The 23,325-nt window shown below is 32.5% G+C and overlaps 3 protein-coding genes and 1 long non-coding RNA gene across 12 annotated transcripts; 2 read left to right on the forward strand and 2 right to left on the reverse strand.

Moving 5' to 3' along the window:
* The first annotated feature begins 122 nt into the window (after positions 1 to 122).
* On the forward strand, positions 123 to 2,457 carry LOC131170219 (pentatricopeptide repeat-containing protein At1g09900-like). The gene is made up of 5 exons (XM_058129290.1): positions 123 to 870; positions 1,535 to 1,572; positions 1,678 to 1,738; positions 2,267 to 2,335; positions 2,441 to 2,457. Exons 1-5 carry the CDS (start codon positions 123 to 125, stop codon positions 2,455 to 2,457), a joined length of 933 nt encoding a protein of 310 aa, XP_057985273.1.
* LOC110651268 (uncharacterized) lies at positions 1,079 to 8,260 on the forward strand. The gene is given in 6 exon segments (XM_058129961.1): positions 1,079 to 1,572; positions 3,230 to 3,302; positions 3,419 to 3,634; positions 5,254 to 5,468; positions 5,886 to 6,312; positions 7,079 to 8,260. Coding segments are annotated over 3 exon segments (1,038 nt in total). The 5' UTR covers positions 1,079 to 1,572; positions 3,230 to 3,302; positions 3,419 to 3,634; positions 5,254 to 5,296; the 3' UTR covers positions 7,518 to 8,260.
* Positions 6,475 to 7,509, reverse strand: LOC110651269 (uncharacterized). 3 transcript variants are annotated; one of them, XR_009141378.1, is made up of 3 exons: positions 7,388 to 7,509; positions 7,109 to 7,231; positions 6,475 to 6,942 (listed from the first exon to the last, which is right to left on the reverse strand). It is a non-coding gene; the product is annotated as an uncharacterized LOC110651269 (long non-coding RNA). The 3 variants fall into 3 exon arrangements; XR_009141377.1 differs by having other exon boundaries at positions 7,319 to 7,455; XR_009141376.1 differs by having other exon boundaries at positions 7,316 to 7,452.
* LOC110651270 (uncharacterized) lies at positions 8,020 to 20,339 on the reverse strand. Of its 7 annotated transcripts, none has more exons than XM_021806546.2 (6): positions 20,195 to 20,332; positions 19,923 to 20,068; positions 10,756 to 12,866; positions 10,285 to 10,405; positions 9,415 to 9,474; positions 8,020 to 9,305 (listed from the first exon to the last, which is right to left on the reverse strand). In XM_021806546.2, exons 3-6 carry the CDS (start codon positions 12,855 to 12,857, stop codon positions 8,292 to 8,294), a joined length of 3,297 nt encoding a protein of 1,098 aa, XP_021662238.2. In that variant the 5' UTR covers positions 12,858 to 12,866; positions 19,923 to 20,068; positions 20,195 to 20,332; the 3' UTR covers positions 8,020 to 8,291. The 7 variants fall into 7 exon arrangements, with proteins under 7 accessions (XP_021662238.2, XP_021662242.2, XP_021662236.2 ...); XM_021806550.2 differs by having other exon boundaries at positions 20,043 to 20,068; positions 20,195 to 20,322; XM_021806544.2 differs by lacking the exon at positions 19,923 to 20,068 and having other exon boundaries at positions 10,756 to 12,878; positions 20,195 to 20,339.
* Between the last annotated feature and the right edge of the window lie 2,986 nt (positions 20,340 to 23,325).

Raw genomic sequence — 23,325 nt, forward strand, 5'->3', positions numbered from 1 at the left:
ACTTCGTCTTTTCTGTTCTTTTTAACAAGGGTTATTTTTTTGGTGTACACACTTTCAATCCAATTCTATGGGCGTTCTGTAAGTCTAATCAGAGTTACACTGCTTTGCAATTATTTTACTCAATGAAGAAGAGAGGTATTCTGTATAATGTGTGCTCCTATACAGCTTTGGTTTATGGATTTTGTAGAGAAGGTTTTCAGGAAGTTGCTCTGCAGTGTTTAGATGAAATGCAAGGTAATGGTTGTAAGCCCAATGTTATAACATACACTGTGCTTATTAAATTTTTTTGTGATAATGGGAGGATTGAGCAGGCAATGAAAATTTTGACTGAGATGGAAAGAGAAGGATGCAACCCTGACTTGCTTACATACAATGTAATTATCCGTAAACTTTGTCATCAAGGCAGAATGTCAGACATTTTGGAGTTCATTCAGATCATAGATCAAAAGGGATTTTCTCCTGATTCATATACACATGCTGCCTTGGCTGGAGGCCTGTTAAAGGCTGGCAACATTGGGTTCGCTTATGAATTGTTGTCTGATGCAGTTTCTAAAAGCTGTAGTATGGATGTTGCTCTTTATAACATATATCTCCATTGTTTATGTCGCCTGAACAGATTGAAAGAAGCATTAACTATGTTGGACAGAATGATAGAAGAAGGTTTTATGCCTACTAATGTGTCATATAACATAATTTTGGATGGTGTTTGTAGAGAAAATGGTGTTGATGAGGCTTTAGATCTCTTGGACCATTTTAAGTGGGAAGCAAACTGGCCTGATGTGGTTTCTTTCAATACAGTTTTATGTATGGCATGCAAACAGGGAAACTCCCTAATGATACCGAAGATTTTAAATCGAATGGAGCATGAAGGTATTAAGTGTGATGTTGTTAGTTTGACTTGTCTGGTCCAATATTTCTGCACAGTTAGGAAATTTTCAATGTGTGTAAAGCTATTGGAAACTATGATACAAAGTGGGCCTAGTCCAACTATAATCACTTTTAACATGGTATTGGACAGACTTGGCAAGAATGGGTTAACAGGAGATGCGCTCCAAATTTTTAATCTTTTTAGGAACTTTTGATTTCTTCCTAGTGCATCATGGCATTACAGTACACAATAATTCCCTGATAAGTCAATTGCCTGGGGATATGTATAACAAGAGACTGAAACCAGATAGTTTTACCTATGGATCCTTGATTACTGACCTTTGTAGGTAAGTAAAGATATCAGTTGCACTCAAGCTGAGAGATGAGATGCTAGAAAATGGGCTTACTTCAGAAAAGTAGATATTTGGATTTGTCTCATTACTGAGGTTCATGATAATGAAAGGGTGTAAATGTAATGTGTAGCTCTGGAGATCCTAGATCAAGTGCAATCAAAAGGATGGATGAAGATTTTGTCAAAGGCTCAGCAGAAGTTTAAGAGCCTTTCATATCCACATTTGGTCAAAAAAGAAACACATATTTCTAATTGACAAATTTTGGAGTATGTGAAACCTGCACATCATATAAATATATCTGGTTTCATATTCAGTGAGGACTGTTGCCTTAAAGATTCAAGTCCTGAATCAGGTATGAGAAATGCACATTCCAAGCTTGCTTTTTACACACTTTGAATATTTTGAGAGTTAAAGCAATCACTTGCTGAGTGTTTCTTTCCCCTTTCCCCTTTAAAAGTACCATTTGTACATGGGAATGAGCCTTCACAAGACTAGTACCAAGTTTGCTGTAAATTGCTGTAAAGTTCATCATTTAAAAGTATGAACATCATTTGGAACTGCTCCTTTCTTTTGTAATTTTCTTTTGTTCACACTGTGCATATCATGGCGCCAAAGTGGTCAAATGTCATGAGGGTGCATTTATGTAAGATCTTTTAGGTTTGAATTGGTCATGAATGAGCATGAGTTATGTTAAAATCTTTGGATATTATAGTAGATATCATTGAAGGTTTGGGTCCCTATACCATAGTACCATGGGCAACAATTATACAGCTTCAATTTGTGATATCTAGTTAATAGATTTATTTATTTATTTATTCATGAATTTTAATTACAAGGGATTTGTTTAGTGTGGTGGGTAGGAATGGGAGGGACAGGACAAAATGTGTAAACATTTCTCAAAGTTTGCAAAAACATGCCTATGGTGGACTTCTTTCTTTGGCCTTTGTTACACCTCTGTGAGTTTATTGCAATCCAGAAAATGATTTTTGGTCCCTTTACCATGTGGAGTTTTTTATTTGTATCTGCAACCAAATTTTTGTTGTTAGGTTCTGAATTAAGCAATAACAATGAGGAGCTTTTGAATTGTGCTCCTTGCGCAAATGCTCAAATCAGATGTTTGACTGATAAGATCACTTCTAAAAGTTTTGCGGAAGAATCACTTTCTTTTTTCTAGTTTGGACTAAGGGATTTTTTGTGCTTGTCAATATTGCTTGTTGCAGTATTAGAAGATGATTAAACTTGGGGAATTTTATTCGATGTAAAATTAGGAAGTTTAAATCTGGGAATTCTATTATTATTATTATTATTATTATACTTTTTTTTTGTTTAAATTTGTTTAGGATTCTTAATTAGAGATTAATTTGTAATTCATAATTAGAATTGAATTAGGGTTCCTAATCCTAATGTGATTAGGGCTGTAAAAACTATATAAATAGGCCTAGGTTTTCTATTATTTAGTAGATTTGATTATTATGATTATTATTAAGAGTAAATAAGAGTTTTTGAGAATTTATTTCCCTTTTGTCTTGAGAAGTTGTTTCTCTTGATTCTTGTGTTCTTGTTCTACATCAGCTTATGTCTATTACATATAGGCAGATATTATTGGGGAGCTAAATTCTGTAGCATTGGAAATTTACTTCCTACATTCATGCATTCTGGATATTGGCATTTGACCTTTCATTTTTCCTATGTAGATAACTGCATGAATGCCTCAGAGTCCTCTTCACCCTCCATAGGTTTTAGTTCTCTCAAGATGCTAGAGTTATGGCCGGAACATATATTGTTAATCTTGGCTTGGAGATCTATAAAACAGGCTTGAAGAGAACTTTGAGATAATGCCACAAAATTCTAGATCTCTAGAGACCATCTACTGACCCAAATATTCTCCCTCTCTCATTCTGCCTTTGCATCCCATGTGGAAAAGAAATTATTTAATTTTATGCTACCTCTTGTTTTGTTATCAAGCAATTTAATGATTTTTTTTTAATTGTTTTAACTCTTCAACTCAGCATATGACTAAGGACTGTTGGCTTGGAGATAAGAGGGCAAAGCACTTGTGCATTGAAATAAGGTTATTCTAAGGTATGGTTTTTGTCTATAAATCTGGTTGAATAGGAATTCTGATTGGCCCACAGGCAGACTAGAAGTCTGCAGATTTTCCTTGAATCTGAATTTTATAACACGACTTTTGTGTTAAGGTTGAAGGACTTGCTACACATGGACTGGGTGAGCTGGAACAATCACCCCTGTGCCACATGGGTCTCCAAAACAGGGATCAATTCTCCAGCTTCCTTACTAAGATAACAAATAATCGATAGTCAGCGTTGTCAAGTGTGTTTTGCTAGCCTCAGAATCATTCTCCAGTCCTTGTCTGCCTTGGATTTTCATCCAGACGAGAATTCAGTTAGTCCCTGGTAACCAGCCTTTCATAATCAAAATTATCAAATTACTTGTAAGCTACTAAAACTCATCAGGTTCTTGCACATGATTGTTCATTTTGGCTTTGATTTTCTTTTATGATCTATAGAAAATTGTTATTTTATTGATTTCCCATGACAATTGTAACCCCATAAATATAGACTCCCGTAGAAGTTTGGTGTTGATAAACTCCCAGTCCGTGACACAATTCATCATCAGTAAAAGTTCATAAAAGGGTTTACTTGGAAGTGATTGAAAAGCGAAATTTAGAACCTTCAACACTGACCAATGCTCACTGTACAGTCGTGGAAGGAAAGAAGGAATGCTGGGAAAAAGGAAAAGGATTTTCCCATTCTTTGCACCAGCAAATGGCAAATCAGTTCAATGTCCTTTGGCAAAACTTAGCTGCTGGTGGAAAGCTGAACCTGCTCTTACATGGAAGCTTCCCATTGTGGAAGAGCGTCCAGTCTCATTGTCTTCTTTTTTCGCCAGTAGGTTTGGGGAATTGAGGGATAATCTGACTGCCATATTGAGTGTTATGCCTTTGGTTGTTGAATCAAGCCAATTTAGGCTTAGTCTTATTGTCTATTATTTCCTTCGCATATGACCGTAGTTGAAACAGGGTTGTCTCCTTGTGATGTAGCTATTTGTAGGGTTGAGTATTCGATTTAAATTGAACTAAATTGAATTGAACCGTTAAAATCGAATTAGTCAAATTATTATATTTTAAAAATCAATCCAAACTGAAATGCATGAAAAAGAATCAAACCGAATTACCTTAAAAATTAAATTGAAATAATTAAAATTTTTAAAAATTTAAAATCGAATTGTCTTAAAAAATTGAATTGAATTATTGAATTAAAATAATTCAATTCTTTTTATTCAATTTCAATTAAACAGCGTTCAGTCCTAACTATTAGTAAAAATTATAAAATGAATAGTTTGATATAATAAGTCTGGCCGGCTTTTTTGTTTTTAATAAAGTTAGATTCTTATTAGGATTTTCTTTTTGGATTGATTTAATTTTAATATTTTAATTCAGAATTTTATACATATTTATTTAGATTATTGACTCAAATTTCATTAATAATATATATATATATATATATATATATATATATATATATATATAAAATTATGGTAATCATCGTGTACCATACAAAGGAGGGAAAACAGACAAAACAACTGAAAAGGAAACAAATTTTTTAGGACCAAACGCTGAAAGAGTCATTTAATGCTTCTTCCGTTTGTTTCGGTTATTAATCCTTAATCCAATATTTCCATCTGACGTGGTCTTAAAAAATCAAAAAACATACCCTTTCTAACATTCAATTTCCTTTCAGACGAACTCTTGAAGGAGAAAGGACCCAGATCAATGTGTTTTCCAACTTGATTTTTCATTCCTACGTCAACGTCTAAAAATTGAGAATCTGTACTTCATAGAAAGATCTCATTTCTTTTTGATCTTATTGTCTGAGTGAGAAAGAGAAAGTGTTTTATCTAGAGATCTTGTTTTAATGATTTAGGTGGATATATGATAAGGAATGGCTTTGATGATCTGGGTTTTGGTGGAAATGTTGTAATTTGACTGATGTACAGTATTTGGATCTGATAGGTGATAGGTAGATTGTTGGGTCCTTGAATAGAGAGAGAAAAGAATGGGGGTTGATTACTACAATATATTGAAAGTGAACAAGAATGCCACAGATGATGATCTAAAGAAGTCGTATAAGAGATTGGCAATGAAATGGCATCCTGACAAGAATCCCACCAACAAGAAAGAGGCTGAAGCCAAATTCAAGCAGATCTCTGAGGCCTATGAGGCATGTTTTTCTTCTCCCCTAATTTAATTTGCCCTCCTTTTCTTCCATCCATTATCTGGAATATTAATGTAAGATTTCATTTGCCTGGTTGGCTCCTCAGAAATGGGGAAGAATCATATCTATATAAACATGAACTTTGAGCTTTATACAATATCCAGTCTTCCCTGTATTTCATGTGGGAAATATGCTAACGATTAAAATAATTGATGTAGAAAACTCAATGATTCTATGCATTTGAAAATTTTAACATGAAGGGGGGAAAAATCCTCTTCTTCCTTCATTTCATTATTGACCAAGTGAATGTTAAAAGCTTTGTTTTTGTTTAATGCCAATTTACACCGAATTCCCTCTGGCAATTATCCAATGTTTGCTTGTGTATGAAGGCAGCTGATTTTCATCGGTGGTTATATCGTTTGATGTGTCGATGTGATATGAATTCAGGTGCTGTGTGACCCACAAAAGAGAGCAATTTATGATCAATATGGTGAAGAAGGATTGAAAGACATGCCACCCCCTTGCAGTGGCGGCTTCCCATTTGGAAATGGCAATGGCGGTGGTGGTTCGAGTGGTTTCAATCCTAGAAATGCAGAGGATATATTTGCAGAATTCTTTGGTAGCAGTCCTTTTGGATTTGGATCATCAGGACCTGGAAGGTCCACGAGGTTCCATTCAGATGGAGGGATGTTTGGGGGATTTGGTGGGAATGAGAATCTTTTTCGGACATACAGTGAGGGGACTGCGCCAAGGAAACCACCACCAGTAGAAAGTAAATTGCCGTGCAGTCTTGAGGAACTATACTCTGGATCAACAAGGAAAATGAAGATTTCTAGAGCTGTAGTCGATGGCCATGGGTATGCTGCTCCCCCTCTGTTTCTTTCCTTGTATTATCTTTGATCTCTTGAAAATACTTTGATCTTTCAACAAAAAGCCAGGTCGACCAAACTGTTCATCATATGCTAGATAGATATAGATGCTCTTGCGAATATGTGATTGATCCTAAATAACTAGAATGTAGTGCTTTTACTATTGTTTTACATGATAGGTATCTGTATAATTCTTAATGCAAGATCTAAAATTTCTTCCGTGATTTTGTTAAAATTTATAATGATATCTAAGTAGGAGAAAACAACAAGAGAAGGATTTACGTGGTTTGAGAATAAGTTCATGGACACGAACTTCAAAAAGACTATATTTTATTAACTTGTGTTGTGTTTAACATAATACATAGAACTCCATATTTATAATGGAAGATACATTATATATATATATATAGAATGCTATCACTAAATTATAAATGACTCTTTTAAGATTTTGCAAATCAATCTCATAATTTTCTCGTAATCATGAGATTCTTCACTGAGACGTACCTCATATATTAAGAAAAAATCTCATCAATTCCAGCACTTCCCAACTTCCTGATTGATGAAGCATTCTTTCCACTCTTCCCACATTGTCCTTGCACATATTGCTGATATTGCATTCTGTTTATTGAAGCATTTAATGCATTTTGACACTAATATTTCATGAATTCTTCTTTTTGCTTATGATCTTATGTCACATAAATTGAAGTCCAATTTCTTATGTTTATTTCATTTAATATGAAACTGAAATAAACAGGCAGCAAGTGCAAGAAACAGAGATTCTAACCATTGATGTGAAGCCAGGGTGGAAGAAGGGAACAAAGATTACTTTCCCAGATAAAGGGAATGAGCAGCTGAATCAGCTTCCAGCAGACCTCGTGTTCATCATTGATGAGAAACCCCACAATACCTACAAGAGAGATGGCAACGACCTCATCATAAACCAAAGGGTGGCATTAGCAGAAGCAATAGGAGGGACTACAGTAAATCTCACTACACTTGATGGTCGTAGCCTGTCTATTCCAGTACAGGATATAGTTAGCCCTGGTTATGAGCTCGTCATTACCAGTGAAGGTATGCCAATCGCTAAGGAGCCAGGCAATAGGGGCGATTTAAGGATAAAATTTGAAGTGAAGTTCCCAACAAGATTGACACCAGAGCAACGAGCAGGACTCAAGAGAGCCTTGGGGGGTTGAAGATTGACGGAACCATTATATGTATTAGCCACTAGTATGTGATAGACTTGGAGGCCAAATCTGTCTTTTGACCTCACCAATCTTATAGATACAAGTCTTTTAATCTGGGAGGAGATGGCATATTAAAAATGGGGCATGGCTAATTGTCTTCCTTACATTTGTATGCACCATTTTAGTTCAACAATAGCAAATACAATACTAGACTACAATTATATTATGATTTTTGTGAGGCATTTTTGGCCAGTTTGTGTAATTAATTTGATGTTGATAAATTATATATTAATTCATTTTAATTTGAACTTATATAAAAGATTTATTTTACACATTAAAATTGATTAGCTAATTTAATATTATAACTCAGCCATTTATATTTATCTTTTCTTTTTTATATTTTCCTAATGTGAGATATTCTCCGCATATATAGTATCACCTCAAAATACCCGAATACCAAACGTATAATTCAATCAATCAAACAATAAGTCGAAAAGTGTCCTAATACGTGTTAATGTTTAATGTATCATGTTGATATTCCTTATTTCTCGGCTGTGAAGACTGCCAAATACTGCACCATTAGCAATGTTGAACAATAACTCCAAGACAATTCTTTATGAAAGAGTCTTTACCCTTTGTATTTACTTCCCATTCACTTCGACAGCCCTTTTCATACACAATTTTGCAAACTAAAAACCAAGACAACAGAACTAACTTAAATACGCCGATAAAAAAATTACAAAAAAAACAAAGACCTAACTTTTCCAGCACAAGAAAAGGATTTCAAAACCCCCAACTTTTGGGAGCATCTCCACGCCGAGCCATGCCTTGCAGCCCTGCTTCAAGTCCGGGTGATGCCCTGTAGTTGGACTGATAGGCACCAAAGTTATGGGAGCCAGGGGTGGGAACCGTCCGAGGGCCCTGCTGCCATGAAGGGGCAGTATGCTGCGGGCCATGAATCACATTCATTTGGGGTGGTCGCAAGGACACGGGTTGTGAAGCCATTTGAGGGGTTGTGATCTGCTGCATCATATGGGCACGTAAAATTGGCGGCTGTACGTCATGCATATGTACTGGCTGAAGCTGTGGTTTATTTTCTTCTGGATGCCATTCAGGCATGTCATCATCGTCATCATTCCATGGCCGCACTGCAACCCCTATTGTTCTATTATCCTGCCAATTCCCTGAAGGGGCACTAGATTTAGGAAGTCCATATCTTTGTACAAGCTCCCTCATTTGATCTACAGGGCGAGATGGTGTTTGTAAGTGTGGTTGAAAGGGGGGCATCCCTTGCCCCCGAGTAACACTATAGGTAGTTGACTGTGGCCCTGATGTAACAGAACCACTTGAAAAGTTAAACTCAGGCAGGTCATCCTCATCCCGAGCAGCCGGCGGGCCAAACCCAGGAGGCACATCATCATCGTCATCGTCATCAGGTTCAACTCTAGTGTAGGTAGTAGGTCCATTACTGGGTAAGGTCTGTTTAGGCGTGAGATTCACATTTACATTAGCATCCTTTTCTTGGCGTCTCCTAGAAAAGGAGTGTTGCTTTTTTGAATTGTGTTTATGGGGTGATGCGGAGTTGGGTGACATTGTTGACGTTATTTGAGGTTTTCTCCATACAATAACACCAATTAGACCATTATCAATAGCATTAAGGGCATCAATTTGGTCCTTTGGAAGGACCTTTGCAAGCAATTCGCTAGTCTTTGACAGAGGTGGGCAGAAATAGAGTTCCACTCCAGAAGCAGGCTCCGCAAAACCCACCCTCCCATCCATGACGTACGAATCAGACACCTGCAGAAGTAGGTATTTCAAATACCACTAACAGTTTCAAGGAAAATTACAGGCCAGTAAAAAGTGATCACAAGTGATATGTATAAATGTATATATAAATAAAAGTCACCTCACTAAAACCTGCACGCTCACTATCTGCTGACCCCTCCTTGCAAACAAAGTGTAGAACCTGCAAAACAAACATAAAAAATTAGAAAAGATTAAATCGAAATTTGTATCTTAATAGAAGAGAATACTAGTACTTATCTGACAAATAAGACTTCACTTACAACCAGCGTTCTAATTGACCAATGAATTCTATTAATTCCCTAAACAATAGAAACTTGCCAGAAAAAAATATGCTGTATATTCAAAAAAGTCTCTGATTATCTTTGTTTCTCGAGGAAACATCTCCCATTTTAGAAGGGTATCAGTGGGAATAACCCATTTTCAGATTAACTGGCATCTTTAGACATCAATTTTCATCATCTAATTTCAGTTAACAGTGACAATTAGTTCCTGTTCATTTCCATCCAGCAGAAACGATATTGCAATCAACCTTGGATGGTTAAATACGTGTTTTATCCGCAATATTGTTATTAAATAGCCTCAAGCACAGCCTACTTTTTGTGCGAACTACTGTTAACCAGGTAAAGTTTTTTGCTTGGTAATTTCGGATCACATATCCAGCAGATAACTTCTGATATTTATGGCACAGTAACGAACTTCCTTCAAACTTAAAACCAGGTTTTATTTCTCTTAAAAAAATAAATATCATTTTCCTTTGTTGTAACCACTGATTTACACTTCTCTCTTGCAAAATATTCGTACAAACTCTCGTTCGCCCAACACAAATGTCACTGACCATGGTTGGAAACAATAATCCATACATCAACTGCACTGATAGCAAACTGAGATCAACACAAAGGGATGGAATATCCCTCTTTTCTGGACAGTAACATAACCAAAATTTAGTACGATGAAAAGAAACTTGAGATACCATAACAGCACGACTTCGGGACATTGGAAGCTCTTGAAGGAACTTCTCAAATGCATTCAGTCTGACCCTCCCCTTTATCTCAATAAAGCCAGACCAATCTTTTGCAGATGTTTTTTCACCACTACAATAAAAAATAAATGAATAAATAAATAAAATAATAAAAAAATCCACATAATTCAATGATAACTACACAAGACAGCATCACTTCAAACACTGGTCAATTTAACCAGCATAATGTATAATTAAAGATTTATTTTCACAGCTTAAAATGCAACAAAAGTCAGATAATTGACAAAATTATTTCAAAACACTTCACTTCAATCTTATACCTGGATTTCAAAGAAAATTTTTTTTCCAACAGCCACAATCCTCCCCCCCCACCCCCCACCCCCCCCCCCAAAAAAAAAAAAAGGACAACTATTTGCAGCTTGGAACAAATTTATCATATGATTTTGGTTTTATGATAATTACCTTTTAAAGATGCCAATAACTGATGCAGTTAACGAAATATTCAGCTGAAGTAAGCCTTCCCAAACATGCTCACCCTTAGGCATGGCAAGGGAAGGTGCTGCCTCTGATTTTACAAGACAGCCGGTGGATTGTCCATCAGCATCCAATTTTGTATTCTTCACATCCGTAAGATCAGGTTTACCAGAGGTAATATCATCAAGATCTCTTAGAGTTGCATCGGGAGACTTGGATTTCGAGACAACTTGTGAATCATCCTTTTCAGAGGCAGGTGTAGTTTTTCCAGTATCCACTGGTAAATTTTCAAATGGTGGCTCTGAATTAAGGGATTCCATGAACTCGTCAAGGGAGACAATTGGAGGAAGAAATTCTGCATCTTTCAGTTCATCATCCACCATGAGCCTTTGCATCAAATCAGTACCTTCGCTAGAAGCGATCATGAGAACATTCTGGTCCTCTGAACAACTCTTTTCACTAACAGCATTTCCTTTAGCTTGCATTTGATCAGGTTTGGAGGGTAAAGAGATGTCCTGCTTTGGTTTGGGTTGCATACGAGTGAGTGAACTTGCCCCAACAGCAACCTCCACAGAGACACTATCCTCAGGTTCAACTTCTACTTGGAACTCACCCTTGTGTGTTTTCTTCACCAATCTTCTCATATCAATATCAGAATTACGCAATACCACCATTTGAGCAAGCTCCTCAGCTTTTGCCATCCGCCATTGAGAAAGCTCCTTAGATGCAAGCTCCTCTGCAGTCATAGAGCAGAGTTTCTCAGGGGGGATTTCTCCTGACATAACTCTTTCTCTCAATTCAGGATTATTATGATCCTTCAAATTGAATAACAGAGACCTGCCCTTCTCCTTATATTTCTTGTTTACTCCACCAAATAATTTGTAGAGTTCGGCTTCAATTTTAGATGCCAAAACTTGGGGGGACAGAGCCACTTGATCTCCACTGTTCCTGCAGAAAACCTCTGGATCTGGCTGTTTTTGGGCAGTTCCAACATCCTTTTTTTCTTCCACTCTCATATCGGGTTCCAATACCCAGGATAGCCCATTTCCCTGCAAAAGTTCATCTTTAACCAAAAAGTTGTCACTAAACGAAGCATCCTCATCATGCAGACCAATAGTTGACTGAAAGGTCTGGCCATCATTTTTTGAGGTCTCTGTAGAATCACCAGTACTAGAAGAAATTTCTTGAGATGTATGTTCACCATCATTAGACTTCTGAGCTAAAGGATCCATCTTGGTGGGCAAAGATCCTTTGTGCTCCTCAGACACATCAGCAGTCCCAGAAGCATTTTCAGAAGGTTGAGAATTTTCCAGTATTGGTCCTGCAGTACTAGCATCCTCATTATTAGAGTTCTTACTGCTGCTTGAAGCTTTATCCTGCCGCCGAGAAACCAATGCTAGAGCTGCTGCTAATGACTCCCTTAGCTTGGACCTTACAGAATTGGAAGACACATTTTGAAGCATTGGAGATCGTTGTCCACTTTGGTTTTTCTGAACTGGTAACTGCTGCAGACCAGCTTTGGTAGATGTTGATCTCTTAGATGGTGCTTGTGAACGCTGCAAACCTGAATTGTTAGAAATGGACTGGGATTGCATCTGCACTGGTAATTTATTTGGTGCAGACATTTTCTGCAGCCATGGCCTATTCTCTATCTGTGCAACCCGCTTGTTAGGCATTGATAACTTCTGCAACCCAGGATTACTGAATGTGGGTTCTACAGGTGCCTTTCGCTTGCTCAACATTGATGGCTGCTGGGATCCCACACTGCTCAACATGGCTTCCATCTCCCCTAGTTGCTTGCTAGGTGACAAGAACAGTTTTGACACTAGACTGTATGCCTGTGGATCCATCTGTCCCATTTGCATGTTTGATACTGAGAATTTCTGCAAGACACAGTTATCAGCCATATTTACATTTTCCAGTGGCTGTGCCTGGTTGCTTGATACTGAGATCTGAAGTGATTGTGTATCAGTGGAACCCAGCCCCATCATTGCCATCTCCTGCAATGCAGGATCATTGATCCCCGGTCCCATTATTCCCATTTGTACTGATGAGTGTAATTTATTTTGAATGTGTTCCAGCTGACCCATTTTGATGCCCTGCATTGGCAACTGCTGTAACACAAGATTGTTGAACATGCTAGAATAACAACATAAAACTTGTGCATGTCCCATTGCAAAAAAAAAAAGAAATATATATATATATATATATATATATATATATATATATATATATATATATATATTAGTATGATAAAAACAAGATGAATGTACTCAAGTTTCTGAAGAACTACACAAATAATCAATCGAGTAGGCTTTCAAAAAACCATGAACAGAATCTCCTAAAAGACATTATTAACTATCGCGGTATCACCTACATCAATGTTTTTTGCCAGGTTAAATTTAAGGTAGGATAGTGCTTAAATAAAACATCTAATGAAACTATTGAAAGCAAAATTTTTATTTCCTAACTCAGAAGAGTACAACCAAGAGAATAATAACAGATGCTAGTATTTGGGGTAGTTGGTATGCCATTTCTAGAGTCAGTGTGTCCTGTAGCATGGCTTCGTACAATAAAGATAGGCACATAAGTTTTTTTAACATTTTTCTTGAATTTCACTTGCAAAAGGCAACCAATCAAGATTCTGGTGCTAACCCAATCCTGACAGTGTTTGGACTCTCAAGACCGATTAGATGTGCACTATCCATCAACAATCATTTTTCACTTCCAACCATATCTTAAGATCAACTTAGGTAGTAAATGTGTTGCAATTAAATGAGTGCCAATATCATGGTTTCAAATAACGGCCGTTATGTAGCGTATCAACCGTTATTTACAGGTTTTGAAGGGTGCCGTTACCCGTGAGGCCATTATTTACAGGCAAACAGGGAGTTGCAGTTGTAATGGACGTTATACCGTTGCGTGGTAACGGCCGTTAAATAACAGTAACGGCCCTTATTTGGAATATTCTTATGCCACTCTTTCACATGTGCACGGTGTTTAGGTGCCTTTTTCTCATCTCTACACGCAGCACTTCAGCAGCTGCATTTTGGCTTTAATTTCTCTCAAATTTTCACTCAAAGTTTCCTCCTTTATTCATACAACATCTCTCCTTTCATTGTTTTTTAAGAATCTTAACTAGAATTACTAGATTATTCTATTTTCCAAAGCTAATTCTTGGAAAAAGACTAAAAGAGGTTAGTTATCAGAGCAAATTTCTCCTCAAATCCATATCCATATAATTATCCATCTATGTATTCAAATGTACCCTCATCAGAGCAACAACCATACTCTCAGCAACCCAATTTGAGTAATCCCTTTGGTATGGGTTCCTTATTTAACTTCAATCCATCATAATACTACCAATATAGTCATGTTGATGATCAAAGCTCTCAAAGTTACCAACAAGATCCTCCAAGACACTCATTTTAGTGGTTGTAAAGTTAGTTTTTTTTACTATATGTCGATATCTAGTATTCTAAATTCTAGTTCTACACTATCTACATAATTATTTTAGCCTATAAATTATTTAAAACTAATGATGCCTAAAAATGATAGATTTAATGTTTTTATTTGATGTATTTATGCTTACTATATAGTTTTGTATTTTAATTTTACTTATATCTACCAATATATAGTCATTTTACAAACTTTGCAAAATTTTCAAAAATATTTGCGTAGCGCCAGCCATTCTCGTTACGTTATAGCCGTTATAAGCCTGTTTCCGCTACCCACGGCCGCGACCGCAACGGCGATTTTATACCATGGCCAATATTCAACAGATTTATTTTACTACAAGAATTATGTTGATCTCAGCATTTTTTGAACACACAGCATTTTCTTTAAGTATTTTGTTTGTATCATTACAATCCCTCAAGAAATTGCTAAAGAATGTTGCCATTCCAGTGCATCTTCTACCATCACAATGGAGACATTTTTCTTCCTTTTGACGGGTCAATTATTTGACTAAAGCAAACAAATTTTGATAAATCAAAAGGCAATTTTTTATCCAGCGCACTGCCCAACAAAGGAGCTAGTTTTAGAGTAAAATTCATAATACAACCTCTTACACACTATTGTATATGCTAACTTTACAGAAGACAAATTTTCTTTGTAGGATTATTTCTCAGCTTTACAGATCTCATGTTCTTCTATTTGTAACAATTTAACTACAGCCTAACTGCAAGACATAACATTGCAGATAAAGATGGCAGCATAGAAGCATGGATCCATAGTTTTCAGATAGGAATTACGTAAATTGCTAAAGTTCCTTGAACTGATTTTAGATGACAGTCACTAGGGTGAAGACACAAACCGGAACTCTCTAGCATCTGTATCTTTACCTATTAGTATCCCCTTGTTCTCAAATCACATATTAAAATTAGACATCTAATGATAGCACATCTGCTTTCTTGCGATACTTCTACCATATTTCTGTCTGTGGTGTCATACAGTCAGTACACAACTTAATACATTGCAAAATGAACTTACATTTCCATTATTTATATGTCCGGCTTCGCACATGTCGATGATGCCTAGGTAGGGGAATACTATGAAAATTATAGAATATAAAGAGACATTCACCAATAAAACCCTTCAAATAAATGTTAATACAAAATTGAAAGCCACCAATTATGCATGTTCCAGCTAAGCAGGGGTTCCAGTAGGTTCTTCTTGATACAGTCCTAACCTTACAGCAGTTTGCATGAAGTGGCTGCTTTCAAGACTTCACCCACACACTTAGATTTGGCATCTCAAATCTCAATGCTTCACCAATGCACCAGAAAATGGCTCCAAGACTCAAAAATGAATAAAAGAAAAATAGTTTATACAAATGGGGACATAAACTTAAGCAAATGATGACATTTTTAGAGTAACCTTGCTAGGTGGAAATAGCACCAAGTCTTCTAAGATGGTTGCAATTCATTCTGTTTCTATAAATAACTCTGAGAATACCAAATAAATACCAACGTGCCTCTCAAGCATCATCTCACATGAGCATGGCACAAGCATAACCTCACAACACTATAACCAAAATTTTATAAAACTTTCTACCTTATAAATTTAGGAAATTGTTCCTCCCCACATCGCATTCATCATTATAATCTCATTGTTATTAAAGACTCAAGGCGCACTAAGACGCTAAGGGGTCCTAGAGCCTAGGCGCAAGGTTCAGGTGTATGCCTAAGCAAGGCATGGCGCAAAAATTAAAAAAAAAAATCCATTAAAAATAAATTATAAAATAAATTAATTAAAAATAAACACCAAAAATTTAATTAATAATTATATATAAAAATATATGTAATATGTTATTCATTTTATTAATTATTTTTACTTTATTGCATTGTTAATTAAACTAAATATATTAGTGAAAATTATCATTAAAATGCATTATATTAATTTTAATTATTAATCAAATATAATATTAACATAATTATTTTTATTTTTATTTTCATTATATATTTAATTTAATAATACCTTACTAAACATAACCTGTAGTAATTTAAACTGTATTCCATAAATTTATTATGCATAATTATTTATTGAATATAAAGATAATATACATAATATTCAATTTATGAAAAATAGAATTAAAAAAAACTACACACAAATAAAATAATAAAGTAAATTAGCTCTAAATTAAGTTTAGCCCAATAACCATCAGCCCATCACCATCATAAGCCTTAGCATGATTTCAAATTGCAGTCGAGGTCGCGTTCGCATTCGCGGTCACGGGTAACGAAAACAGGCTTATAATGGTTATAACGTAACAGTAACGGCTTAGCGCCACACAAATTTTTTAAAAAATTTGCAAAATTCGTAAAATAACTATATATTGATAGATATAAGTAAAACTGAAATACACAACTATATAGTAAACATAAATACATCAAATAAAGATATTAAATCTATCATTTTTAGACATCATTAGTTTTAAACAATTATAAGCTAAAATAATTATGCAGATAGTACAAAACTAGAATCTAGAATACTAGATATCGACATATAGTAAAAAAAACTAACCCTACTACCACCAAAATGAGTGTCTTAGAGGTTCTTGTTGGTGACTTTGAGAGTTTTGATCATCAACTTGACTATATTGGTAGTATTATGATGGATTAAAGCTAAATAAGGAATTCATACCTAATGGATCACTCAAAATGGGTTGCTGATAATATGATGATTGCTCTGATGACTCTGATGAGGAGACATTTGAATACATAGAAGGATAATTATATGGATATAGATTTGGAGAGAAATTTGCTCTGATAACTCACCTTTTTTAGTATTTTTCTAAGAATTAGCTTTAGAAAATAGAGTAATCTAGTAATTCTATCCAAGATTCTTAAAATACAATGAATGGAGAGATGTTGTATGAAGAAAAGAGGAAACTTTAAGTGAAAATTTGAGAGAAATTGAAGCCAAAATACAGCTGTTGAAGTGCTACATGCAGAGACAAGAAAAAGACACCAAAACACTATGCACATGTGAAAGAGTGGCATTAGAATATTCTAAGTAACGGCCGTTATCGTTATTTAATGGTCATTACCGTTACCATTACCATTAAGCAATGGCATAACGCCCGTTACAGCTGTAACTCCCTGCTTACCGGTACAAAACGGCCTCATGGGTAATGGAACCCTTCAAAACCTGTAAATAACGGCCGTTACATTATATAATGGCCGTTATTTGAAACCATGAGCTTTAGCACATATTACATTTCTAACCAATAAAAGACCAACACTTCATTGAGAGCAGCAGAGGCAATTTTAATGATCTCTTTAATAATAGTCAAAATGGTAATAGCGTGAATATAGATTACAGAACAATAGAAAAGAATGTGAATTATACTAGAAGGATTAGATCTTTAGAAGTAAAGGAAGCACTTAAGAGAATGAAAGTGGGTAAAGCCTGTGGATCCAATGAAATACCAATTAAAGTGTGGAAGTGTTTGGGAGATATGGGAGTGGCATGGTTAACTAAATTATTTAATAAGATTTTAAATTCAAAGAAAATGCCTTATGAATGGAGGAAGAGTATTTTAGTACCTATTTTTAAAAATAAATGAGACATACAGAGTTGCTCAAACTATAGGGGAATTAAACTCATGAGCCATACTATGAAGTTGTGGGAGAGAGTTGTGGAGCATCGACTACGTCATGATACTTCTATCTCTCTCAATCAATTTGGTTTCATGCCTGGTCGTTCAACTATAGAAGCGATCTTTCTCATTAGAATCTTGATAGAGAAATATAGAGATGTGAAGAAAGATCTACACATGGTTTTTATTGATTTGGAAAAGGTTTATGATAATGTTCCAAGAGATGTCTTATGAAATGTGTTAGAACAAAAGAGGATATCTATTAGGTACATACAGGTGTTGAAAGATATGTATGAAGGAGCAACTACTATTGTGCGCACAGTAGGAGAGGACACGAGATTTTTCAATCTCAATTGGATTACACCAAGGATCAGCCATAAACCTTTACCTTTTTATATTAGTTTTAGATGAATTGACGACATATATACAAGAGAGTATTTCTTGGTGCATGATGTTTGCGGATGATATTGTTCTGATAGATGAGACACGAGAAGGAGCCAATAGAAAGCTAGAACTGTGGAGAAGTACTCTAGAGTCAAAGGGTTTTAAGTTAAGTAGAACGAAGACAGAATACATGCATTGTAAGTTCAGTGAAGGCCAAATTGGTGATAGGGAAGGAGTTAGTTTGAATGGAGTGGTACTGTCCCAAAGTAATCACTTTAAATATCTAGTCTCAATCCTTCAAGTAAATGGGGGATGTGAGGAAGATGTTAGTCATAGGATTAAAGCCGGATGGTTGAAGTAGAGACGTGCCATGGGAGTTTTATGTGATCGTAAGATCCCCAATAAGTTGAAAGGAAAATTTTACCGTACAGCCATACGACCGGCTATGTTATATGGTAGTGAGTGTTGGGCACTGACTAAGATAAGAGTTGCAGAGATGAAAATGTTAAGGTGGATGAGTGGCCATACTAGACTAGATAAAGTCCGTAATGAGAATATTAGAGAAAAGGTAGGAGTGGTGCCAATTGAAGATAAGTTGAGAGAAGGAAGATTGAGGTGGTTTGGTCATATGAAGCGTAGAAATACGGAGGCTCCAGTTAGACAAGTAGAGCATATTAGGTTAGAGGATAGAAAGAAAAAAATGGATAGACCTAAATTGACTTGGAGGAGAGTAGTACAACATGACCTAGAAGTATTACACATTTCTGAGGATTTAACCCAAAATCGTTTAGAGTGGAGAAAGTGAATCCATACACTCGACCTCAAATTTTGAGATAAAGGCTTAGTTGAGTTGAGTTGAGTTGAGTTGAGTTTTTATCAGGAATTGGTGGGCTGACCTCACTGGGGCCCCCTGAGTGTGCCTCAGTGAGGTCGTGAGCCTATTCTGCTTTGAGGCATTACCCTTTGCGCCCAGCACCTCAAGTGTGCCTTTAACAGCATTGTATGCACCAATGCAATTCATAGAATTTATAAGATGATCCTATGAATTACTAATAATATATTTATGCATCTCTTTCTTTGAATTAAGCATATGAAGCAAAATTATAAAATGACAACAATTTTAACATTCAAAAGTACTTCAACTCATAATCATATAACGATCAAGAGAAGACATGATATAGATCTTACTAGTGGTATATTGAGCATAAAAAAAAAGTGGGTTCATATTGCTACAACATATCACCAGGATAATAAGAAATGGTAAAGAGCAACAGTTACTAAAAAGTCCTCTATTATGTCACAAATAGAATATGCATCTTTCACCCGATAAACTTTGAAAAATTGCATCTCATCTACCGAAATCAAATGAGATTAAAGGCAAAAGTTCTTTTCAGAGGAGATAATACAATAGAACTAGGTAAAACATGATAAAAAATCAATAGAAAAATATTAACAATCGGTACCCTGAACTGCACTACAAATAAAAATTCAATTTCAGCTAGAAGATCCCAAAGCATACTTCCATTTCATGCAGTCAAAAAATAATTACAAGAACACAACTAAAAAATAAGCAAACAGAAATATCAATTAATAATCAATAACCAACTAACAATACCAGCCTTAAAAATCACAAAATTCCAGGATTCAGCTATGTAGGCAGCTTAATTACCCCCTCATACGTGAAAACGTATATTCAAGTCTCACCAATCTAATCGACTTCACCGATAAATACACAAACCTAAGTTTCAGAATCATCATAACAGTATCAGCAAATGAACTAGTAACACACCCGAATTAAGGAGCACTGATTCGCATCTGAGAAGCACAAATTCCAAATAAACTATCACGGAGATACCAAAATTAAAAAACATACACTACAGAAAAATCGATTTAACAACAAACCTAGGATTCCGCTAACAGTAAGGCGGTGGAGATGTGTACCTGACCAGAGATTCACCGAAGAGGTCGACAGCTAATCGCCGGAGATAGAGTTGAATAGCAAGAGAGTCGGTAACGGAGATTTGTAAGCTCTTTTGGTTTGTAAATGACAAACCCTAGAAATCTCACGCGATTTATATAATATAGATTTAAATAACTATATTTATTATCTTTATAATATAACAAATACCATCTCTGTCCTATAATAAATATTATAAATATTTTAATTTATTTATAAAAATTTTACAGAAAATTATATATAAAAAATTAAATTTTAAAAGTATATACAACAAAAAAAAAACTAGTTTGCATACTAAGAAATTTTTACAATATTAAGAGTTATTTTTAAAATATTATTTTTTAAACGTGAATTGTATATTTTTTTAATAATTTTTTATTTGTAATTTAATATTTTATATAATATAATATATTAATTATTATTATGATGATATAATAATTTTATATTTTTTATAATATTTATGTTATATATGCACTTATTATTTTTAGATTAAATTAATAAAAATTAAAATATAACAATAAAAATAAAGAATTATAGTGATAAAATTTATAATGAAAATTTTATTATTATTATAATATAATTTTATAATTATAAGTATTTTATAAATATATAAATTTAATTATTATTATTTTATTAGTTCACAAGTATTTAGTTTATCAAGATTAATTAATTTTTTATCATTTTATAATTTTTATACAATATATGTAATTAATGTGAAAAATTTAAACTTTTTTTAACACTATTTAAGAGTTTATATAAATAATAATAAAATAAATTTAATTTAGTATAATTTTATATAATGTTGATTTTTTTATTTATAATTATTCTTAATTTGAATATTTTTTTTATTTTGTTCAATAAAATTAATTGTGCACAACTATATTAATAAATATCAAAAATTTAAATTTTTATTTAATATATAATATTTTATATGATTTTATATTTTTATGATATGAAGAAAAACTTTTAAAATAAGATTGAAAAAATATTAATACTAATAAATTATTTATAAATAATAAATTAATAATTAAAATATTTTTTAGGTAAAAAATTAAAAAATCGATACTGAATAAAAAATCCTAATGTTAATATATTATTATTATTATTATTATTATTATTATTAATTGAAATAATTACAATAAAAAAATATAGATAATTATTTGATTTACAATAAAATATTTTATTAAATTAACTTATAACATATTTTTAAATTAAATTTTTTATAATTATTTTTCTAAAAATAAACGTCAAATTTCAATAAAAAAGTTATTGAATTTAAATAAATAAAAATTTTATTAAATGATGTAATGCTTGTATTTATATGAAAATTATAATTTTTAAATTAAATTATTAATTTATATTTATATTTAAATATAAATTTATTAAATTAAATAATAATTTTATATTAAAAATATATTTCTAATTCTTTTTATACATATTTACTATTTATAAAATTATGATAATATTATAATATTAAAAAATAAAAAAATATTATCTTTTTATATAAATAGACATTAATATTTTTAAACTTTTAATAATATATCATTTTAAAATAAAAAATAATATTATAAAATATAATTATCATATTAATTATATTAATTTTATAATTAAATTATAACTTAATATATTCTATTAATTATTAAATTTTTAAATAATATATATATCTATTTAAATATTTTCCTCATATATATAATTTTTTATGCTTTATACAAAATTATGTGTTATTTAAAACTTTTAGATTCATATAATTTTAATATATATTATATATTAATTAAATATTTTTATAAATTAATGAATATTAATTTTTTTGTCCGTCGTTGAATTATATATATATATATATATATATATATATATATATATATATAATTAAAAGTATTTATATAAAATTTATAAATTTAATTTTAATTAAAACTAATTTATATTTTAATGTAGTAATTAAAAATTTTAGAAATATATCTATAATTGAGAAAATATAAATTTACTTTATATGGAATATTTTTTTAATAAACTCATAAGAAATTAAATTAAATAAAATTTTCAAAAATGTTAATAAAAAATTTCATATATTTGGTTAATAAAAATTAATTTTTTTTAATTATTATACATGAATTTGAATATAATTATATTAAAATAATTTTACGTAAATAATTATAAGATAAATATAAAAATTTATTAAGATTCATTAAAAAATTATTTAGACAATATATTATGATAAAAATTTAAAATTATTTAAAAATTATATTATAATAAAAATATAATTAAGTAAATTTTAAATATAAGTAGAACTAAAATTTTTAGATTTATATAAACTTTGAAATTGTATAAATAATTAAATTTTAAATTCTAAAAATTTTAAATTTATATAAATTATAAAATTAAATTGAATATTAAAAAATATAATTATAAATACTATAAATAATATATGGTAATTTGGTCAAAACTAATATTCCCTCCCCATCACATATTTATATATTATATAGATATAGATGTAGGGAAAAACTTTAAAAATAAGATTGATAAATATATTAATATTAATAAATTATTTATTAATAATAAGTTAATAACTAAATTTTTTATATATTAAAAAATTAACACTAATAGAATAAAAAAAATACTAATGTTAGTGTTTATTATTTTTTATTGGAATGATTATGTTAAAAAATGTATAGATAATTTATCAAACTAGCTTATAATGTATTTTTAAATTAAATTTTTCATAATTATTTTTCTAAAAATAAACATTAAATTTCAATAAAAAAATTATTGAACCCAAACAAATAAAAATTCTATTAAATGATATAATGCTTATATTCTTATAAAAATTAGACTATTTTTAAATCAAAATATTAATTTAATATTATATTTAAATATAAATTTATTTAATTAAAATAATAATTTTATATTCAAATTATGATTCTTGATTCTTAATTCTTTGTATACAAATTCACTATTTACCATGCTAGAATAAGATAGTATTTTGGGATCCCACATCGGTTGTGGACAGTATGTGTGTGGCTTATATAGAAATAAGAACCTTATTAAAATTGTCATGGTTTTAACAAAACGTTCGTTACCGTCACTAAGCCATGTGTGTGTGTCTATATACCAACAAAAA

This window comes from Hevea brasiliensis, chromosome 11 (assembly GCF_030052815.1).
Source record: "Hevea brasiliensis isolate MT/VB/25A 57/8 chromosome 11, ASM3005281v1, whole genome shotgun sequence".
NCBI lineage: Eukaryota > Viridiplantae > Streptophyta > Magnoliopsida > Malpighiales > Euphorbiaceae > Hevea > Hevea brasiliensis.

Excerpts from the sequence above, each read along its gene's own strand:
- LOC110651270 (XM_058129958.1), bottom strand. The coding sequence starts at position 12,941 with ATGGGACATGCACAAGTTTTATGTTGTTATTCTAGCATGTTCAACAAT. Across the intron at positions 9,475-10,284 it reads CCCGAAGTCGTGCTGTTATG|GTTCTACACTTTGTTTGCAA; the intron begins GTATCTCAAGTT and ends TTTGTTTTGCAG. Across the intron at positions 9,306-9,414 it reads AGCGTGCAGGTTTTAGTGAG|GTGTCTGATTCGTACGTCAT; the intron begins GTGACTTTTATT and ends CTACTTCTGCAG.
- LOC131170219 (XM_058129290.1), top strand. The coding sequence starts at position 123 with ATGAAGAAGAGAGGTATTCTGTATAATGTGTGCTCCTATACAGCTTTG. Across the intron at positions 871-1,534 it reads AAATCGAATGGAGCATGAAG|TGAGGACTGTTGCCTTAAAG; the intron begins GTATTAAGTGTG and ends TTTCATATTCAG. Across the intron at positions 1,739-2,266 it reads CAAGTTTGCTGTAAATTGCT|GTTCTGAATTAAGCAATAAC; the intron begins GTAAAGTTCATC and ends TTTTGTTGTTAG.